This window comes from Eleginops maclovinus, chromosome 6, assembly GCF_036324505.1.
Source record: "Eleginops maclovinus isolate JMC-PN-2008 ecotype Puerto Natales chromosome 6, JC_Emac_rtc_rv5, whole genome shotgun sequence".
In the NCBI taxonomy this organism is placed as follows: Eukaryota; Metazoa; Chordata; class Actinopteri; order Perciformes; family Eleginopidae; genus Eleginops; species Eleginops maclovinus.
In genome coordinates, this window is record NC_086354.1 from 22,950,023 (window position 1) to 22,973,152 (window position 23,130).

At 40.6% G+C, this 23,130-nt stretch overlaps 1 protein-coding gene across 7 annotated transcripts in view; it reads right to left on the reverse strand.

Moving 5' to 3' along the window:
- LOC134866079 (partitioning defective 3 homolog) overlaps positions 1 to 23,130 on the reverse strand; it is a 244,430-nt gene that overhangs the window by 92,496 nt on the left and 128,804 nt on the right. For 6 of the 7 annotated variants that reach the window (XM_063886011.1, XM_063886009.1, XM_063886013.1 and 3 more), the window contains 4 exons: positions 23,062 to 23,109; positions 14,780 to 14,968; positions 13,123 to 13,293; positions 7,897 to 8,050 (listed from right to left, as the gene is read on the reverse strand). In XM_063886011.1, coding sequence (XP_063742081.1) covers positions 7,897 to 8,050; positions 13,123 to 13,293; positions 14,780 to 14,968; positions 23,062 to 23,109 — 562 coding nt within the window. The remainder of the gene's footprint in view (positions 1 to 7,896; positions 8,051 to 13,122; positions 13,294 to 14,779; positions 14,969 to 23,061; positions 23,110 to 23,130) is intronic. The other variant, XM_063886007.1, reaches the window with a different exon arrangement.

Genomic DNA, 23,130 nt, shown 5'->3' on the forward strand with positions numbered 1-23,130 from the left:
ATTGATCATAACTCAATCCACAAGCACCTTGATGCAAAAGCTAAACACGCTTTGTTGTGTTTGCTTTAATAGTCTATCTGTATGGATTTTATGGACTTTAGCAGCATATGTACGATAAAAGTCCTATTATCAGTGTATAAACTTGATATAAATGTGCCTCATATCTGTCAGAATATGTATTTACAGTTGATATAAGACCTAGTAACTTGAGAAGTAACAATGATAGTGAGAAATAGGGTCTTATTTTGAGTTGGCTCTCAGATTAAATGAGTATTTCTTTACATTTTCATTGGGAAATCAGTCAGAAAACAGAACACTTTTGAGCAGTTCTGCCTTATTTTGTAACAATATTTCCTGATTCTGGTAAAAAATATAGTCAAAATAAGTCTTTCTGGTTAATTAAAGGATCTCATTTATCTAAATATCCCATCTTATGTCAGGAAATCTCACCAAGCATTTTAGTTTGACTTAGTACAAGCAAAAACACCTTGTGTTTATTATTCCTTTACTTGATTTGAAGCACATTTTTTGCCATTGTGAGTCAGAAAATGAACCCTGACGCATTGGGTCTCACTGCAGTGACAGTTGCTGGAGGAGACGGATCGCTCTCATGTCTGTACAGAGCTCAGGAACTCGGGAGTCATTAGCTTAGCTGACAACAAAGACTGGGAGACAGCGAGCCTGGATTTGAGAGGGAGTTGCATCATAGGGCAACTATTTACCAAACAAAAAACTGTTGATCCATCTGCCCGGCACTTCTGTGTTCCGGTTGCCTGGCGACGTACTGGTGACTCCAGAGCTGCTCCGGGCTTCTGTTTAGCCACAAAAAATACTAACTAACTGTGCTCTGACTTTCTCTGTTTGTTTTTCCCATGGTGCAAACAAAATGGATTTTGAGCAACAATAACTTAACTGTAATCTGAGTTTTACAGCTCTAATAAGTCTCTGGTGTTTATCTGTTGATCAGTGCTTTGATCTGTTAGTATCCTTGTGTTTGTTGATTGTTCTGTATATAGCTAATATATAATAAGCTAATATAGTAGTTTGATAATCTTGATGCATGGTCATTGTTTGATAAAGACATCCTGATTACATTTTAGACCTGGCTCCATACTTAATGCAAACATAACTTTTCAACCAGCTTTCCTTCCCCCACATAAAGCATTTAATGTTCCCCAAAATGTTTAACCGTCCTTTAATATGCTATTGAGTCATGATAACCTTGGCTAGCGTTAGCATTCTTTCTGTGATGTTCCCACTGTTCTGCTCAATGTTTTTCAAGTCGTGAGAACGAAACAAACCCACAGATTATATTTCCAACATTTCAACAGAAACTTTTCTCCATTCAGAGCAAACCTGGAAACAAATGGTGACTCACTGCACAGCTGCCGATTCCTCTGCACAACGACCACAATCACCGTCAAAGGACTCGTGTTGTGCGTCTGCATAACGCACACAATATGAGTTTACGTCACACTGACTCACACGCTGCTGATTGAGAGCTATTCAAATTGATCAGAACACCATTTTATTCCATGTGTTTGAATAATTAAGATATAGAAAAATTAGACTATGGTCTGTTAAAGTACCTCTAACTTATGTAGCTGCTAGGACAGCTTTATATATGATGTAGGAGCCAGAACTGGGGATAATGTGTTTCTATTTTGTGCGTATTATTGGTAGTGGGCGTGCACAGGCGGAGTAAGATGTTGTTTAACCCGCTCCGTGTGGTTTTGTATGGAAAGAGAGGGGGTGAGTTGGGAGGGGAACCTTCTTTTGACCTCAGTTAATACAGAAATCTGCAACATTTTTTACCACTGCAATATCCTAAACAATCAGGGTTTAAAGCACTTTGATATATGGATGTATTTCGCTTGTTTTCTACAATAAATATTCAAACGAAACAGAAGGAATTGTTTTGAGCTTTGAGCGTGTCACGGTGTTTATCTTCCCTTAATCAGCCCCTAGTGGTCGCTTTATCGGACGAACATATGTAGTGTTCATTTTATGTTGAAAAACACTTGGAAAAAATGTGGAAAAAGTTGGTGAATCTGTCTGTACCCTCTGCACACAGAACAGATTCATCTGTCACTTTTGTATCGAGCATGAAACTGCAGGAACTCTTTACCCACAGAAACAAACAAGTTTACCAACCTAAGAATATAAAGGGCGACTTCATAAACCACGAATATATTTTGAAGAATAAAAGCAGAGTGAAAGTGCTCCTGGCTAATCAGCTTGCACCAAGTAGAGTTTGGCAGCGAGCACAATGGCGTTCCTGTGTCAGAACACTATGATTAATTCAAGCTGTGCCCTCACAAATAGAGATAAAAACTCCGCTCTGCTGAGGGGGAGGGGGGGGGAGAAACATAAAAAAGTCCCCTTTTCTGTGCTTCTGAAAAGCATGGCTTAAAAAACTCCCATTGATATGCGGCGCATGACTTTGTCTTTAATCTGTATTTTGAAATTGGAAGCGTCGGAGAGGGGGGAGGGTGCTCTGAATCAAAAGAAGGGCAGCTTCAGTGCGTCATGAAAGCGCTGTGTACGGAGCTCAGGGAAAAGTTTGTTTGTCTTTAGAAAGCCCAGAGACCTGGCCCCGCTGTTTGTGTCTCATAGCGGAACCCCCAGGGGTAGGGGGGGTGAATGACCTGATGTAAATGGAGCTGAATGCAGGAGGAACATTGGCCCGGGTGAGTGTAACTGTGGTTTAAAGAGTCATCTGTCACTGTTCCCTGTTAATCCTCTTGAATAATAATGAGTTAGAAAGTGACCTTTCGTTTCAATTTACCAATTAACGAGTGTTTTGTTCCACAAAGTGTTTCTGTGTGTTTGTGAAAGCAACACAAAACCATTTCTGTTTTGAATATGGTGTAAAATAATGTCATAACTCAGAAATGCACTTTTAAATTAGTAGTTGGTTTTAAAAGAGGCCCTATTATGCTTTTTGTGGGTTTCCCTTTCCTGAAGTCTGTAATATAGGTTTTAGTGCATGTAAATGGTCTTCAAAGGCTAAAATCCCAAAGTTGCCTCCATTGGACTTCTTAGTTGACTTCTGGAACATAGTGACATCACTACGGAACAATCACGCTCCTATTGAGAGGTTGACCAATCACAACAGAGACGGCCAGCTAACCAATCAGTGCAGACTGGGCTCTGATTGAAAAGGGGTGCCGCAGCACAGGCAGTATGAGAAAAATAAAGAGCGTTCTGAACATTAAAGCATGGAGACATGACATCAGCTTCAAAATAAGCATAATATGCTAATATCTCTTTATAACTCAATAATCCAGATTTGATCTTCATTCTCTGGTTAAGTTAAGCATTCAGACTTTAAAGGAGATTTAAAGTAACGACATTACATTCATATTAAAGTGATTTATAAAAGATATGCATTAGATAAGTGTCTCAGAATGCACCTGCATGTTTATAATCAACATTTACATAAGTGTGCAGAAGTGTGTGAGTGCACGCCCTTAACACACTCAGACCTTTACTCAACTGTTACATTTGTTTCATTATCTGTGTGTGTGTGTGTGTGTGTGTGTGTGTGTGTGTGTGTGTGTGTGTGTGTGTGTGTGTGTGTGTGTGTGTGTGCTACTTCAGCCCCCTCCTGCTGTGTGTTTGTTATTCCCTGGGAGTCTGGGTGAGTCCTCTAACACAGTACGGCCACTTCTCTCTCTCTCTCCCTCTCAGACCACACAGACACACAGACACACAGACACACAGACACACAGACACACAGACACACAGACACACAGACACACACACACACACACACACACACACACACACACACACACACACACACACAGAATCACTTAATCCCATTTCCCTTAGCAGTCCAATGTGCGACACTGAGAATCCCATCACTGCCACAGTTTGAATCACTGCAGTACAATCGAGTGGCAGCGGCTGAGCAGGAAGCCAATGAATCTGTCAACTTGCTCGCCCAGTGAAAGGAGAAACAAAAAAAAAAGCTTCTTTGTTTTAGTGCCAGCACCCAAGGGCAGCCATCCGCCGACAACAAAAGCGCTGCCATGTGGACGGAGCGCGCACCCCACCCCCCCATCACCTGAGAATAACACCAAAAACACACATTATCTCTCCCAGCGGCTGTAATAATTTGTGCAGGGGAACAATATGTGGCATTTTATTTGAGATTCGCCATGGGAGGGGGGGTTATTATTTGATGCTTTTTGTTCCAAACTACTGAATACTGAAGGGGCAAAGGGAGGGGGGGGGGGGGGTGATGGCCAGGAGGGAAAGGAGGATGAAAAGATGTTCTAGATGAAAATGGAGATAGCAAGACGTGAGAATAACACCCAATGAACGGTTTTTTGTCTTTCATTTTGGGTCTATTTGCATAATTAGTAAGGAGGTTATTGCCAAGGGGGGGGGGCCTTGAAAGCTACTGGCCTGGAGGAATAATTAAGTCTCTCTCTTGTCCCCGGGATCTTCAGATTGCAGAAAGCCAGCAAGTGATCCGAGCACGCGGGCAGCCAAAACGCAACTTGATATCTTCTCAACGGGAATGGTTCTGTCTTCTGAGAAAGCATGATGCATGATTTATGTTTTGTGGCACCCTTTCCATGAGTGAGAAAAGACAACTGTGAAAGACCCTACAGCACTTATACACACACCAACACACACACATTTTCTTATTCAACGGAGGTTTGCTGAGCATGCAGAGCTTCGTTTTCACGCACATCTGGGAGCTGCCAAGAACATCTACAGATTTTCTGCTGTTGGCTTCAGAGCAGCAGAACGCCAGAAGCTGAGACACGAAGAAGGCTGCTTTTGCAGACCGATCCACGCTATTTAAACATTTCATGACACGAGTGTTTCTGTTTCTGGGTCACAATCATGTGTAATTAGCTTCTGCATTATCCTACGGTAACTTCAACACCACACAAGTAAGCTTAAGCAACACAATCACTGCCTCAACGTGGGTCAGTTCAATCCACGTCAATACTAGGATGGTTGTTTCAATCATATTTGTGATGCTCTCTGCACTGACCAAGTAAAAAAAGGTCCAATAGAAACTCTGATATCTTGTTTGCTGTTTTTCTTACATGCATTTAAGTTGCAGACAAAATGAAATGTTACTATCTGTATGAATATAATGGTAATTGGTACCATACCGGGGTAAAATGGGGAGGAAATGTTGCAGAGAAGATCTATGAGGTTGTCGTGCATTGATAAAAAAAAACGGCCAACTCAAACTGAGTTTCCTTAGTGAGGATTTTTGGATAAACACAAAGAAAATCACAAGAAAACTCTTAGATATTGTCTTTAAAACAATTAAAATGCCTTTCTTTTGTAATGGAATAGTCATGTGGGACCTTAATGTTGATTGAGCTTTAGGTCTCACATAACTATTATATTATATAAAGGCATTTTAATTGTTCAAAACAAAATCGCATAGGGTGGTGAAGTGTGTACTGAAGGGACTTGGCTTCTTCGTCTAGGGTTAGTTGTGAGGTTTCTGTGGCTAAAAAAGGGAGATTTTAGCTTTCAATTTGTATATAAACATCATGTAAGAAAGATTAATGAAGTACAACAGCAAGCAGATGGGAGTGTGTTAACTCTGAAGTGGCTAAATTGATAAATTAACCGACAATTTGTAAAAGTTCATTTGCAGATAATTGATTATACTCTCAAAGGGACATTTAATAATGTTCTTTATGAAACTCAAACTGAATTTTCCCTTCATATGAGCAAACGTTATGTCCTCTTCGGCGGGGAGAACTAGTTTTTAAAATGAACCTGAGATTATTAAAAGAAAAACACCTATAAAAAGCGGTCTGTATGGGGGGGCGGCCAGCTTAGAGCCGGAGCCTGCTGGACGTTATCCTCGGTGCTTAGCCAACAGTGGCAAATTAAACAACGCTTCAAATAAAGCTTTAATCCCTCCCCAACCTCTCCAATCTCACTGTGACACAGACCGCAGGGCGATGTTCTCAGAAAACTGTGCAGCTCTGATAACTGAAGGTCACGCCGAGCACACGGAGAAACATTTCTATAACCAACTTGATTTGAGCAGATCCTGAGGAGGGGGATCAGAAATCAAATGTAGGAGAAATTGGGGTGAAAATGTTCCCTCAGGTGCTCATCCCTAAACTGGTCAACGGAAAAGGTTGCTAAAGCCACACTGACATCTTTAATTTGGCTGCTAATCTGTGCTGAACTCTGACGTGAAGACGGGACAGCTGCAGGTTTTGGGTATCTGATGCGTCAGGGAGTACACTGTGTGTTTTTTAATCCCCACAGGATTAGGGCTTGATGTCCCTAACCCCGAGTTAAGCACTTGTGTAAGGTCGCTCAAGGTTAGCACGACCATCTTTTAAATAATCGTCCCTGCTCTGTTACAATGAAGATCGTATACTGATCGACGTTTAATTGTTTTTCGAAGGAGATTAAAGTCAAAGTGACAAATGGCCGCCATGTCAACATTGCTATTTAAACACGTAATCTGTTTATGGCCCACTGTATATGCTGCTTTATCACAATAATCACAACACATTATAAAGGAGTTGAGTCATAATGTTTGAATTGCTGGTCACTCACTGACATTTTAGATGCATTTTACTTCAATACGGCTGTATAGTGGCTAAAGTTGCTTTTATATTTGCTTATACCTCCGGAATTTATTATTATAGCACACTTAAAGCATCCAACGACGACTAAGAGCAAGTTATGATGACATTATAATGCTTTAAAACATTGATTATAATGTATAAAAGCAGAGGATTAAAGAGAAATGAGTCAGTGAGTGATAATCATGAAGTCATTCTTATTTAAATGTAGATTTCTTTTGCTGACTTGACACAGCAAACAGATATGCAATCACTGGACCTTCTGAACGCTTATTAAAAGCTATCACTGTGTATTCAGCATGGATTACCCATTACTCTTATTAGACATTCAAAGAAACAACTGCAGAGGACGAAAGATTAAAAGGTAGTTGGGTGTTTAAGCGTTTTCTTGAATTTAACACAAGCGGCTCTGCTCCACCATCTGCTGAACAGAAGCCTTTCTTTGACGTCATGCAACTCCACCGACCGTCCATCAATCATTCAAGTGCTACACGCATGCAATCCTGCACAGATGCATGCAACGCTCTCACACACTGATTCAAATATGCTTACTTATCACACACACACACACAGACACACCAACTCTCAGCTGGTTTGAGCAATGACACATCAAGTCACCTACAGAAAGACTTGTATACATTTAAAAAAACACTACTACTACAATGAAAAATCACTAGCGTGTGCAGCGACAGATTGTCCATGTTTAATCTCCGTCCCTCTCTCCTTGACATTTTCCGAGACATTAAAAGCCCACTGGACAGGAAGTGGGATCAGATGATAAAGGCAGTGCATATTCTGACAGACAAAACCTGACAATTAGACCATAACATGTAGCAGGAACACACACTAACTAAAGAAATGTACGCTATATAGGACCATACTTTAAGGATGCTGTATTTCATGAGAGTCTTCACTGATATTCATAATGTTTTATATTCATTTATTTTGCTTTTCTTGACATTTTTGACAAACTTCTTGTATTCTAATATATATCATGTTATTTAATGTTTCTCTTCCTATTGCACATTCTTAATTTGACTTCTCTTGCTTGTATCCACCCTTTTTGTTATATATATATTTATATTTTATTAATTATTTAACTGCCACAAAACCCAATTCACCCCGAAAACAGTTTTCTGGTTTCAAATACGATAAACATCAAATCACAAAATTAGAACAAAAAAACATGGCATTAAACTGAGAATGCACATTAACCTCAAACAGAAGACATAAGAAAGAATACCATGGTATTTATAGCAGTAGCAATGAGAGGATTAGCACAAGAGAAGAGGTCTCTTACCTATGGTGCGCGGCATCATGCCCTGTCGTGGCATCAGGTTGTCGTCCAGGCCCTCCAGGCCACCGTACAACGAGTGGGAGATCCTGCGTTCGTGGTCGTCCAGGGAGCTGTTCATGGTCTGCTGACTCCCCCCCAGCGGGCTCCCCGGGTTCTCCTGTTTACAAATTAGAATAGTTATTTCCACACCTTGATAAGCGGCAAATTCAAGGACGATCCAGGCCCACTTTCCTTAAATTCAAGGAAACAACCAGGCAGAGTTTGAGACACAGTTCCAGGTTTGATTTTTTGTAATCAGAACCAGCAGGCTTTACAGAAGTTCAAAATCAAATAGCATCACTTTCTATTTTTGCTCTTTTATTGACCCAAATCTATTTATATCATAAGTACACATGGGTTAAATCAAAGGCTTACATAACCCTTTGTGTTATAAATAGACACAGGTTTAGTAAGTCCTTGATTTTATCCTTCAGATGGATAACCCTTTGAGGATTTCAAAGACCCGTGGGAACATGTTATTGGATTTACTCAATCTCTGTTCTCATAAAGTCAAAAAAATAGAAAATACCATTCTTTTTTTGGCAGTGGACTGTTTGGTTTATTCTGTCTCACATTGTGACAAGTTAAATCATTTGCAAAGCCCCCTTAGATAGCATAAGCCCTTGAATAATCCTGGATAAATTGGATAGAATATAAAGTGTTGACTCCCTATTTTTTCAGTTACTGCAAAATGTCAATGGTTATTACAAAACAGATGGGTATAAATGCATTCCTTTTCTTATTGTAAATATTTTTACTCTAAAGAATCAGTTGTATAATAATATAATGCTTTTATTTATTGATGTGATTTTTTATACATTTTTTTAATCCAAAATCCAATTTCCCCCAGGATATGTAAAGTATTCTGATGCTGATTCTAAACAGTACTGAATGGACGCGGGGGCAGCTATCCACGCTAACGCTAGCAGTGTGATAACCATGATGAATGGGCATGGATTTCCAATAGGCTGTTAAACCCCAGGCTGTTAGCGAGCTAGCGGTTCTCCCCTGCGGGGGATTGTTAGCTTGCTAGCATCTTGACATTTCCCTCAGGACCCACGATGACACTTTCTTGTTTGCTGGACAAATGGACCATTTGCCGGCCCTGTCACCCATAAACACACACCCACTGCCTGAGAAGATAGATGTGTGTGTGTGTGTGTGTGTGTGTTTGTGTGTGTATGTACACCCCCACTGTTTGTCCTTTGGATAGTTGACTGTCGACGTGCTGTGGTCTTTGCATTTATTACTGAAGCAGTGAAAGCCGGGAAGATAACCATCATCGCCAGCATTGCATAAGGAGCGATGACACTATCACACAGGAGTCAATACCGGAGCCAAATTACCCCGATCAATGACTATAACTAGGCCGGGCCGGGATTGGATTCTGGCAGAAGATCTCTGCCCAACGAGGACTTTCAGCTCATAGAGTGCTGAGGTGCTGTAATAACCACGGCCGTAGAGATTCTGATGTAAACAAACAGGTCCAGTTCACAGATGATGGGTCTCAGACTGGAGTTCTTCTCATTTTAATCTACACACTGAGATATTTAGACCTCTTAAAACAACCACCTATTACTGGTAGAATATATATAAGCATCAACAAAGCAAATGTGCTGCTGTGGAGGCAATTGTTATTAATAGTTTTGGGTATACCAAGCTATAAAAGCCTTTAGTCAAAGAGAACCATAAGTTGTGTCTTCAGTACTGAATCTAGAAATGTGGAAATTGTATGTTTATTATATCTGTATTTATATTCCTAGATTTAAATTAAAGGGTATTTCACAAACACAATTATATAACAAATGTTAACACTTCTCTGAGACTGCAAACAGGCTGATATTTAAGGTAAATTAACGTGTAAATATTGCTCATTTCTTGAGGGGAATGGGTTGAATTAAGGGAATAAACTGATGAATTCACTATATAACCCTACAGTATATTTTAGACGTATAATCCAGCGCACCATAGCTTGAAAATAAATAAAGTAAAACATATTAAATAACTTTATTAAATGTAGTGGACAAGAAATATAAAGACGAGTAAAATGAAAATACTACAACCTTTAAGTGCTTGGTTTAAAGAGGCCCTATTATGCTATTTGGGGTTTTCCCTTTCCTGTAGTGTGTTATACAGGTTTGTGTCATGTAAATGGTCTGCAAAGGCTCAAATCCCTCCAGAGGAAGTGTCTCAGACAATTTCTCATGCAGACTTCTATAGATTATAATGCAATGTATGTTTTTTTCAATGATTGCAGGTGAAAAACAATCGTGCCGGACAAATTAAATGGCTTACGGTTAACAAATTGAATGTACACACAGATGCAATTAAACCCTTCTCACGACCCAAACTCATTTCTAAAAAGGTGGCCATATGGTGCTGAGACTGTTGGCATGCGGCTGCTCTTGACTTCCAATGAGCGATTTAATGAATCGGCAGGTTGAGGAGCCGAGGTGAAACGTCTCGGTAATAGCCGAGGGGATCCGCCATACCGAGGGGAGCATCGACATATCACACTGCGGCTCATCGCATATTCAGCCCGATAATTTAGTTTCAGGAAGGACTTGATCACGCCGGGTGCTGTGGTGATGAGGAAGTCAGCTGCTCTGGTTCACTGAGGGAGCGGGAGCAGTAGGGCTTGAGATTTATGCAAAGGCAAGGATTGATTTGAGATCGGCTGTCGAGGGACGGAGACATGGAGAGGAAAGTAAACACAGGATAATTTGATGCCATGTGCCAGCGGGTATGACGATGAGCTTTCATCCCGGAGTCATTAGGTATTATTTAATTCAAATATCTGATGGACAGCTGGGTAAAACGTAGATATTAGGAATCCGAATGATATAGGGTCTTTCCTTATCAGCTCTTTTTTGAGTTAAGAGTGTGTTAAACTGTTGTTGTCCTCCTCTCCAAGTGCCTTGGACACTATTTCTTATAAATAGCCGGGCACTTGGACAGCCTCAGGCCATGCCTCTGGCTCTGCGAGTGAAGCAAGGACTGACGAGACTCCCACCGCTCAAAATGTTTATTCCTCCACCATGCCGGTCTCACTGCCTCGACATGGCCAAGGATCTGTTTCCAAACAGAGAAACTGGAAAGATCCTTGAAAATAAACGCGTACATGCATAAGTTGGATGAACAACAGCTACACACTCGTACACACAAACACACCTCCAGGCTTAGCCCCTGCTTTCAATTACCAGACGGGCCGAGGGGAAATCAAAACTTTGACACACCGGGTTGGAAAAGAGAGCGAGGGAAGCCAGGCTTTGCCAGAGGCGCTACTCGTGCACACTGACATGCACAGCAGCAGCGCTCACACACTCAGCCTCGGCTTTCAAGCAGACGACAGGCCAAGGTGTACAGAGAATGTAGAAACATGACATTGAGGGGAGGAGGAAGTTGTGTAGCAGTTTTTTTCTCCTCCTCCAGCTGCCTGAAGGGAGCTGAGCAGACGAGGGAGGGGGAGTGAACTACTTCGACCTGACTTTTTACTTTTCTATTTTATTTAACAATTCATCGATGCTCATCAGGGTGTTCCCAGAGTTTTCTTTGGGTTGCTTTAAATATTTATCAGTGGAAAGGGTTTTATTGAGTCGGTCCCTAATCCCTCTAAATCCACAAACGTGTCTTTTTTCAAGACAGATTCCCCCCCCCCCCCAAAAAAAAACAAAATACAACTGACACCACTTTGATCTGAGGAGTGTCTTAAAGAAACCCTAGTATTTAATAACAGTTATTAAATCAAATATGTGTTTATCTAGAATGGCAAAAGAGTGCAATGATTTTTGTAGGTTGAGGTGGAAGCTAGCATCACAAGGGGTCCTTCAACAAAAAGCCAATGGGATTTTTCTGTTGGATTTCTGAAAATAATATCTGTGGCTGAGTCTTGTGATTCAAGTGTCTTTCAGCCGGATAAAATCCACATTACCACCACGTTTATAATAGTTAAAGCATCAATGCAGAGTAAAAAGAGCTAATGCTAAGCTAGAGGCGGCTAATGCTGGGCGTGATGACGTCGAGTCGTCTCGTTTAGACACTGAAGGAGATGCAACCGCAGCTTTTATGACACACAGAGGGTCAGACATTCATCAGTGGGGTATTTCCCGACATGTTTTATGTCTTGGAACAAGATGTGAAAATGTCTTGAGCTTGTTTTAACCACAGATCTTATTTCAGGCTTAAATAAATCATACGAAACATTGACTTCCAGAACAGGGAACAGGAAATGCTAAAAATGCTGACTCATATCCAGGTTAAGGACTCATTACTGCACCTCGATATACTGAAAAAAGATACAAATATTATAAAATGACAACTACAATTTTCAAAGTGTCCAAATCCTTTATATCAAAATCTCAAGTCTTAAAAAAAAATAGATTAATCTTTAAGTCAGCTGTAGAAAGAAAGATTTCTGAGCAGTAACTGAATGAAAGGAATCTCCTCTTCACTCAATAAATAATGTCAACATTTCCATGCAGGGCCTTTACACCCCTCCCTCAACGGGGGAAAACAGTCAGCACTTCTGTACTGCAGCTGTAACGTGCCGCTCTGAGGTGTGAACGTGTGAACCGCCAGTGTGAAGCACGCTGCAAAAAGGAGCTCCGTCATGGTAAATAAAACAATGAGTCATTAATCGTATATATATGATGCCCCATTATTACCATGTTGAGCAATCCAATTACTATTTATCACTTGCTATTATATTATTCAGCTAGACATGGGCTTAATATTCATAGCCGTGTTAATGTTTGATCTAATACCTGTGTGTGTGTGTGTGTGTGTGTGTGTGTGTGTGTGTGTGTGTGTGTGTGTGTGTGTGTGTGTGTGTGTGTGTGTGTGTGTGTGTGTGTGTGTGTGTGTGTGTGTGTAAAGGCTGACTCATAGGGCTTATAATAAAATATTACAATATACGCGTCAATGATTTATTGCAATGTGTTTTTATAACGCACTTTTAGTCCTTATTGCAACGACTAATAGTGCGTTATAAAAACCCATGTGGGAATATAAGTTATCATTGTGTGTGTTCGGTTAAGTGAAGCAGCTTTAATAAAGCAGGCTCTGTCATAATGTGTCATTGTTGGTGGAAAGTAATGCATTTAATGTAGGTAAAAGACGCTGACACAACATTTTGAAATATCTGCAGCTCTTTTTCAATCCAAGCTATCTTTTTTTTTTTTGGTTCCTCACCTCGTTTCTTTTGGCCACTCGTCGGGCCACAATGAGCTGGATAGTCCCACGTTTGTTTCCCTCCGTCGACATGGACTTGCGCAGCGTTTCCATGGCGTCCTGGTTGGTTTTGGCCAATAGCGACTCTCCATTGACGGCAATCAGCTGGTCGTTCACTCGAAGACGCGCGTCCTGTTGGTGTGCAAGAAATCACACGTAAATAAAGTGACTTTTTTTGGTGTTTAAAATCTTAAAAGGTGTCCTATTCTGCCTTTGGGGGTTTTCCTTGTCCTGTAGTGTGTTATATAAAAGTTTTAGTGCATGTAAATGGTCTGCAAATACTACAATTCAAAATCCCACACTGTCTGAAACGCCTCCATTGGAATCCTTTTACTTACTTTGGAAAAGTGACATCACTATGTTACACTTGCGCTTCTATTGGCTAGCGCTCGAACACATTGTACGTGATAGGCTAAGGGGCGGGACATCTCTAAGCGCTTGACCAATCACAACAGAGCCGGCCAGCTAACCAATCGGAGCAGACTGGGCTCTGGTTTCAGACAGAGGGGGAAAAAAGGAGCTGCAGCACAGGCAGTGTGAGAAACATAAAGAGCTTTCTGAACATTGAAGCATGGAGACAAGTCACAAAATACAAATCTGAATCTGAAAGGGAACAAAATAGGGCCCCTTTAAAAGCTGTATTTCTCCAACGGCACAAATGTGTTGAATAAAATCATACACATCTGTAATTTAACAATAACCTTTATCTAATTACTCTAACTGTCTCACTCAGAGCGTATCCTGTTCCTAATCATGACATAACGTCTCACAGTGAAGTGTGCCTTTAGGTCCATTATTATGTTCTGTCAACACACACCCTTTACTTATATCAAAATCAATTAAGTTTAAAAGGGGCTGCAGCACAGCACATCAACAGGAAGCAGGGCACTTTGTGTTAATAGATGTGATCGAAGATGAAGCGTCTTGTTAAAGTTGCTGAGGAACAGGAAAGTCATTGTGCTTCACTTCTCTGCAGAGGGCACCGGGAGAGGATACACATCAACTCAGTTTGCTGCATGACATCTCTTTTCTACCCCCAGACTTTCTAAAAGATTGCCAAAGGATATCATACATTTATATTTACCTTGTTCAATGTGTGTGTTAAGAACTCGTTCATACTCTTTAGAGCAAAAACAAGAACCAACTTTTTAATTTGGATTTACTTACATTTCATTTATTCTTGTTTAATACAGTCCTGTGTTTTCATTAATCACAAATGCTATGTGTTGTGTGTTGCTTTGTTTATGTACTTGATGTTATTTGTTCATTTCATTTGGTTTATGAAGCATTTTGTGTTACCTGTTTAAATAAAGTGCTGTTTAAGTAAACTTTGATTGATTGATTGATATTGTTTTGTTTTGAGCAGGTTGATTATAATGCCTGGTATTTGTAACATGACATTTAATATTTCATATATTATCCTTAACGTTTGATAATCTGTAAGAACAAGATACCTATCATAAACACATATTCTGATTCAGACTGTAATATAAATATACCTTGAGCAGCTGGCTAACAGTAAAACAAAGTCTCCTAGAAGTATGAATGCCACACGTGTAAATCTGTCTTTCCCTTCCCACTCTAACCCTTTCAATAATTACAGCAGACAGCGTGGTACCTTGCAGGCGGCCCCTCCGTTAATGATGGATTTCACGAAGATGCCCAGGTCAGCGTGGTTCTCTTTGGAGCGATTCCCCTTCACGCTGACACCCAACCCCGCCGACCCCGAGTCACTGAGGGGGATCTCAAAGGTGAGGAACTCTCTGGTCCCGTCTGGAGTCAGGACCAACTCGTCCTCCTCTGTCTTCTGGAGGAAGGGGAGCGAAAAAAAGAGAAAGAGGGATTGAGATGTTAGACGGATAACCCGACCAGGTTTAACAGCAGCAAAATCCAGAGAAAGAAGCAGTGTGGATAGACCCGTGGTAGCAAGCCATTTTCAATAAATTCCACCAAAAATGTCTCAATTGGAGATGAGAGAACTTTGGTTTCCCATCCAGTCAAGTTGTTTTGCCAGCCTTTAAAGCATGACTTGCCTATCACAGTTCATTTAAGGTAAGAACAATTCATGTTTTGCCTTGGAAATCTGAGAAAAGGTCCAGATTATCAAGAAAACAAGCATTGATATCATTCATTTTGGTCTACTTAAAGCTGTACCGCGATCCATTAATCTGTTCGAATGTTTTGTTGTCTTCAAGGGATTTATAGTTATTTTACCATCATCTTCTTCCACATAATTAATAGCTCTAAATGTGCTTAATCACAAAGACACATACGATATCTAAATACAGTTTAATGCTCCTATTTCACCAGGCATTTTATTCCAGCCTAAAGAAATAAGATACAAGGCCCTGCTTACAGTATGTTCCTCTGGCCAAAGATATAAAGACATTCAGCTGGCCCTCTTGAGGTTAATGAAAAGTACTTGCATATAAATCACAGCCGCGCAGATAGCAGGGAGGTAAATCAGAGTGCAAGCTCATTAGCTGCATCAGATATATTAGTGTTCAACAGACCAGTGTTAGATCAGGTACTTAGTATAAGCAGGCATGAATGTATCTTATATAATCAAGGAACAATGCTCCGGTTCATCAATAATGAAGCATGTGTGGAAAACTTTAGGGAAAGTATTAGCCTCACAATTCAAAGGGATTTGATTGGAATCAGGATGTTTTTCACTTCTTTTTTCTGTGCTGTTTGATGAAAGACTACTGGGAAACACTCAGGATGAAAATTGAATTTGCAAAGTAGTGCATGTGAAGCTCCTAATATACATATGAAAAAAATTCAGTCTGTTTATTTGTGATGCATAGCCTGAAGCTAGTTTTCATCCAGACTTTTGAATTCATGCAGCCCCAGCTCACACACAAGGAGCATTTCAAACACAGTTAGGACTGTAGCCAGCTTCTCCAATCAGAATAATATAAAACTGGGCCACACACACACACACACACACACACACACACACACACACACACACACACACACACACACACACACACACACACACACACACACACACACACACACACACACACACACACACACACACACACACACACACACACACACACACACACACACACACACACACACACACACACACACACACACACACACACACACACACACACACACACACACACACACACCTCTCTGCCATCGACCCTGCAATCAGTGGACACGCCGATCCAGCACCTGAGCCAAAGTCGCTAACTTCACACTTCTCTCTGCGCCGTGCCGAGTAAAACGAAGGTATAAAAGCAAAACTAATGCAGATGTTGAGCTTTTACTGTGAAGCATCTGCAGGTACACAACATATTGTACATGAACGTCTTTCTTGTTTGAAAAAAAGGGGTCTTATTCCATATTTGTACATTTTGAAGCACATTCTTGCTGGTTATATGACGCTATTTCACAATTTCACAAAATATTCATTGAAAATCTCTTACGCCCAGACAAGTACGGAGATGTGCAGAAAAGGTACAAAACATTAATATTTTTTAAAGCCTATCACGTCTCCTACTCTCCTTGACCCAGAATGTCCATTAACATGATATAAATGCTCTAAATATGACAGAGTGAATGGATTATAGTTGGATTTAAAATGCTACCAAGGTGGCTTTCTCCCAAAATCTGTTTTTAAGATTAGATTAACCATTGTTTTTATCCCGAATACTACATGCTCAAGCACAACCATGACAGTCAAAGGTGTGACACTAAGCCTGAAAGAAAAAAAACTCAAACTTATTAAAACCCCGTAACAAAATAAAAACAGATTTCTAACGTAATCTCCAATCCAAATGTGGGAGAGTTCAGACCGAAGCATGCAATCTATACCCCAAAAACAAATTTAACATGCCATGCACCTGGATGGTGAAGAGCGTCACACAGGCAGTAAACTTCCCAGAAGCCCTGCATGAACACGGCAGCCTAATTGACATGCTGAGTGCTCCCTCTCCCTCTTCCCCTCCACAACAGGTGCTTCTCTCCCTCTTTCTCTATATTCATTTTCCCTCTCTCTTCCAGCTCAACAATAAAAAGCTATTCTCTCTTGCTTGTTATTTGACAGCTGTCCTCTGAATAGACGGGTGCGTGCACGCTCACGCCTGGCAATTATTGTGCACGCCTAATGAATTCAATCATCGGGCTCGGTGTCAGCATGTCATTAGCTCCCTTTGTTTGCCGGGAGAGAGATGGAATTGCTCTGCGTTGAATGGAGAAGGGAGAAAGAAGGGTGGATGGGGGGAGAGGCGAGGTGGGGAGGATACAAGAGGAGGAGAAATGAGGATGTGTGGAGTACGGAAGAAAGGGATGGAACAGAGAAGAGGACGGATAGAAAAAGCAAGCAGGAAGAGCTGCATTTTTAAGAAAGGCAAATAAATGCTACCTGGAATACATTTAAAAACTAAGCAGCGAAAAGTTCACATTAGACTCAACTTCAGGGAAGCGCTGTGGAATAATAACATGTAAGACAACAGGAAATGAATAATTTTGGAACCTTGGAATTGAATTTAAGGCTTATTAAAATGAAACTGTGTATGCTTAGTCAACAGCAGTCCTAAATAAAAGCTGTGGGAATAGAGAACTATGGCCTTCTCAGCGGTTAGCTTGTTAGCATACTGATTGATGGCTAGCAGTATTTACTTAAACTTCCATCACTAAAGCCTGTTATCTTAAAAGCTGTGTAGGCTAATCCTATCAGTCTGTAATGCTAACGTAACTTAAGCTCAAGCTGTTAAAGTGACAAGCTAACGTCTTTAACAAGGCGCCATTAAGAAAGACACAGTGTTAGACACATTAGCAGTCAGTTACCAACAGTTAGCGGTTAGCTTGTTTCTTAGCAAACATGGCAAACAGATTGATAACATGATGTTCCAGACATATTATATTACAAACTTAACTAATAAGCAACGGTTATCTCCAGTTTATGGTCATACTTTATAAAAAAAAACAACCTTGTTTTCATATAGACAAAAACAGACTTGGAGATTAATTAACGGAGAAATATTGTTGGGAATATTGAAGCCTTACTTTTGAAAGAAGCTTATTGATAATAATAGAAAAAGCCTGAAAATACTAAAAATTCAGGCAGAGGACGGAGAAAAGAAAGCTCAGAGTACAAGGAGTGATGGGCTCGAGAGGAGGGTGAAAAGGCGAAGAGCCGGAAAGAAAAGGGTGCAAAGAATGAGAGAGTGCCAGCATGACAATGACAGAGCGAGCAAGCGAGGGAGTGTGAATGAAAGGCCGACAGAAAGGGATGTATCCATGTGGAACACAAAAGGAGACAGACACTGCCACCTCGCTCCGTCTCTCCATCTTTTTTCCTTTCTCTACCTCGCACCTTTTCTCACCTGTCTCTTTATACTGCTCTCTACTTTAAATCATCTCCCAATGCTCATTTTATTTTTGGTCCTCCACTATCAAACCCTTGTTTTCTAGCTTCCTCAGTCTCTCATTCCCCCCCTTCTTTACAACCCCATTTGTTTCTTAAAGAAGCCCTAAATGAAATGCTGAATTTAAGGAACTACTTTTATTCTTGCCCCAAAAACTGGGCATATTTAGACTTTAAGACAACTTGGGGTTTGAACGAAGCCTCAGCCTGTTATTAAAGCGACCGATAGCATTTGCAAGCTAGGACTTCCTGTTTGCTAAGTTGCCTGACAACAACAACATAGAGGCCTGACTAAATAATAGATGTTCCTCTTTTAAAACTTGCAGAAAGCAGGAGGGCACTGATCAGAGGATCAACATGCTAAAACGGAGCTAAATTACTAGCTAATTAACCCCTAACCCAACGTAATGTAGCGTGGATGATGTTGTTTTCACATACAGTGTCCAACCTTCTTGTCTTGTTTCTCTTTCCACAGCTTTCACTTCACTCTCCTGTTTACATTATTTCCCTCATTTGCAATCAACACTACACCTCTTCCCTATTGCTTTTAGCTCGCCCCCTCAGATCCTCCACTTTTCCTCATCTCCAATCAATCTTGAGCATTAAGTGAAATGAAAATCACGCCTGATCCACACCTTCTTCTTCTTCCACACACACACTCACACACTTCTCTATGCTGCAGTGCTTGAAATGATTAGCTGATCGTTAGCCAGCTCAACTTTGGCCAAAGAAAACCTGTCGATTCGATGGCATCTGAAAAGAGTCGCTTGAGGGGAATACAAAAATAAGGGAGAGGGGGAGAGAGAGGGAGGTGTGTAGGAGGCAGTGAAGGGTGTAATTGGTCGAGGGAAGTCGGGCGTGAGCATTGTTGGCTGCTTACTGTAGCACAAACTATCAGTTTTTATTTATACTTTCTCTCACTATCCCTTCCTTACTTTTTATCACTACATTTAACACTCCCTTTCTCCCCCTTATCCCTCTCACCCCTTGCTATCTTCAATATATGACCAAAAGTAAAAAAAGGAAATGCTGTCTCGCTCTTCTACACCTTTCCTCAATCCCCCATTTTAGCTTCTCTTTGTTCTCCTTTTCTCTTCGGTTCACAGCTCTGATTTTTCACTCTCTCTTACCCCTTCCTTCCCCTGCTCTCGAATCTCTCACCCTTTCTGACACGTCTCGCTGTAGCTCCATGCTGATAGGCCATGAATATCAAACACCTGAGGCACAGCATGGAGGAAGAGAGGACGGCAGGTGTGTGAGAAAGTGAACGGCAGAGAGAAGACAGGTACTGTATGTGTGCTATACCTATAGGTGGATATGAGTTGAATCTGTTGAGTAATCTTTAAACTAATTCCTATCTAATAACATAATGTATTCAAACACACAACTTTTTGTATATAATGTGATTTAAGTAGGTTTTAGGTAACTGCAAGGTCACAGCATGCAGATGTGTGGCGTCCATCTTTATCCTGTTTTTGGAGTATCAGACACATTCATTTTATGACCTCTAGGCTAATTAATTCCGCCTGAAATGTAATGTAAGGCTTATTAAATTGGACTAATAAACAATTTAATCCTATTCAGGAAATCAGCAAATTGATTTTTAGGCTTTAACTCAAAAATATAAATAACGGTGAAGCAGATATGTTGTCATTTCGATGTTAACACATAATTATGAGAGTAGTTTAAACTGTAAAATACAATAATTTACACTTAACCAAGAGTAGTCCTAAATAAACCAGTAAATACACATGTATTTTTTAATGTTGCTGTTTAAAAAGACAAACAGAGAAGTAGCCTACTTAGCGGTTAGCTTATTAGCATGGCAGCTAGTTGGCTAACAGTATTTACAATCTTCACGGTAAAGTGTCATCACTATTTTAAGCTCTCAAAAATGAGTAGCAGATTGTCTCATCAGTATGTGAAGCTAACGTAACTTTAGCTCAAGCCTCTATATTGAAAAACTAAAACATATTAAACGTTATGATGTATTAAACGCTCTAAAATCACTTAAATAGAAGCAGCCTTTTATTCCAGAGCTGTGACAAATCATAATCATATTCATTTTCATCAATGCAAGAGGGAGAGAAAGAGAGAGCAAATCGCTTTTTTTTCAATATTGGATACCCACCTTTAAACATGTTGGATATTACCAGACATTGTTGGAGTCACAGACCTGTGAGGAGCCACATTCACTGAAATACTGTCACATGAATAATATTATTTCCACTAATGATGTGTAATAGACATTCAAGAAACCGCCAAGCATTTTCCAATAACTGGAAGGCTTTTTTAAATGATCCTTGCTTTTGCTTCTCTCCTCATGGATGCTAACATATGTATCGTTACAGGATCCCTTAAGTATTTAGGATTTCCGCAACAAAGAAGCACAACTCATTTTGAGCTAAGCTACAACACTTTCTGCCTTTCAGAAAGAGACGACAGTGGAGAGTGATGCATGTCAAATTCTGTAATAGCAGACTGTAGTTAGCAGTTAGCTTGATAGTTGTCTAGCATGACAGGCTGTAGAAAGAAGTTACATTTTCCATCCCAACTACAAGCACACAAACCCACACAACAGCACGGTCCCTCCCTTAAATATCTCCCCTATACACTGTGTATGTTCCTGCTAGCATCCCGTCGAAGTGCCAACACACACCGCTGACAAATGACGACCACAGCACACAGGGGAGGAATCGATTCATACACACATTCTCACTTGTTGTCCCAAACTAATAAGCTGCCCTCTCTTCAGAGCTGCACAACCCACTGAAAAACATTTATAACCTCGTCCAACCCCGAGCAATTACACCAGCAGCTGCTCCGTGTCGCTCCACGTATGTGTGAGCTAGTGTGTGAGTACACTTAAGTGCGAGTGTGTCGTCGTCGTGCATCTGAGGTGTGTGATGTGAGCCATATGGCTAATGTGTAAAAGGATGCAGTGTATGTAGCCCCGTGTGTGCGTGTGTGCGTGCGTGTGTGTGCGTGCTTGTGTGTGTAGAGTGTCCTGTATGGGTGGCTGTGTGTTTTGTTCAGGAGGCAGTTTGAAACATCACTTTAATTAAGCCGGAGAGCCTGTTCTGTGGTGGATCGGCCTCTCTGATTGACTCGTATGTGTCACCATGAGGCCGCTGGACAACACGGAAAAACATCGAGGCCGGTGCCAAGCATTAATCACTGCGGCTATCCTGTTGGGGTAATAATAACGTAAAGTTGTGAAACTCTTACAATAAATCCCGGGTAAAAGCTCTATGCTACTACGCAGACAAAGCAGTGGTACTGAGACCCTTAACTTAGGTGAAAGCAACAATTACTACAATGCAAAAGCACCAACTAGAAGTAATATTGTTAGTAAAGTACACAAGTTTAAAAATGATCCATAATAGTTCATGAATATACTGATGTTTTATAATTGGGTTATTTTAAATTATGCATTAAGGGGTTCTTAATGTTGTAGCTGGTGGAGTGGAAGCTACTTTAAATGCTCTTAAATTATTGAATTAATGTAAAATATTATTCTCAGCCTTGGTAGCCAAATGGTTAGGGCATGCAATATAAAATCAAATCAATAAAACAAATAAAATAAAATGAATGAATGAAGAAAAAAATACTGGTTTTATATTTTGATAAAAAATCTGATAATTAAAATTCCCCTCAATTAAGAAGATAATTACATCTGAAATTAAGTTAAGGGACATCTTAACCTTAAATTTATATGAATGATTATGCCTATTGTCCTTACACACACAAACCCTTCTGCTGCACTGTGCCGTCTTATCAGTTAGGGTATATGATATTTATGTTGTATCATAAACAGCCACCACATGTTCCGCTATGCTGAACGCTATATCATGTCATCAAGGAAACCTTCATCATTACACGGCGACGTGCTAACAGATTGCCGTTTCATAACAGCTTTGTGTGCAGAGAGGAGAGGAAACATGCACGTGTGATAGATAGCATCTTGGCACGGTGCTGCTGCAGCATTACCGCCGCCACTGATGGCTTTTCAATATAGCATTGCAGTAATTTTCCATAAGCCTGTGTGACTAATGGCGTAAACAATGGAGCCCAATGTTCACGTTATGGGCCCATTATGGAACTATCAGGGCAGGCATGTAAAGACGGATGCCTTTGATCAGTACTCTATTGTAAAAGCCAGGAGCCAGGGAGAGGATCTGCGTCTTTAAGTGTGTCTCAAGTGTGTGTGTGTGTGTGTGTGTGAGGAAGAGACAGGAAAACAGTTGAAAAAAAAAGAGATGAAGGTAGGGAACAAAGACAAAAACAAGAGACGTACAATGAGAAATAATGAGAAGAGAGACTGAGATGTGCTGAGAAAAGAGAGACCCTACAAAGTGTTTTGTTTCTACAGACCATTGGCGAGGCAATGCATTGGGTAAATGACTCCCGGTCTATTTGTGAAGCCACCCAAAGTATCTCATTTGCCTCTAATGTCTTTTCCCCATGCAGCATAATGGCCCCAGCTGGTGATGTCATGCAGCAGTTACCTCGATCAGCCAATGGGGTTTCACTGCTGTCGCGGGCTGCCTGGGATGCTAAAGGGAGAAATCAAAGTC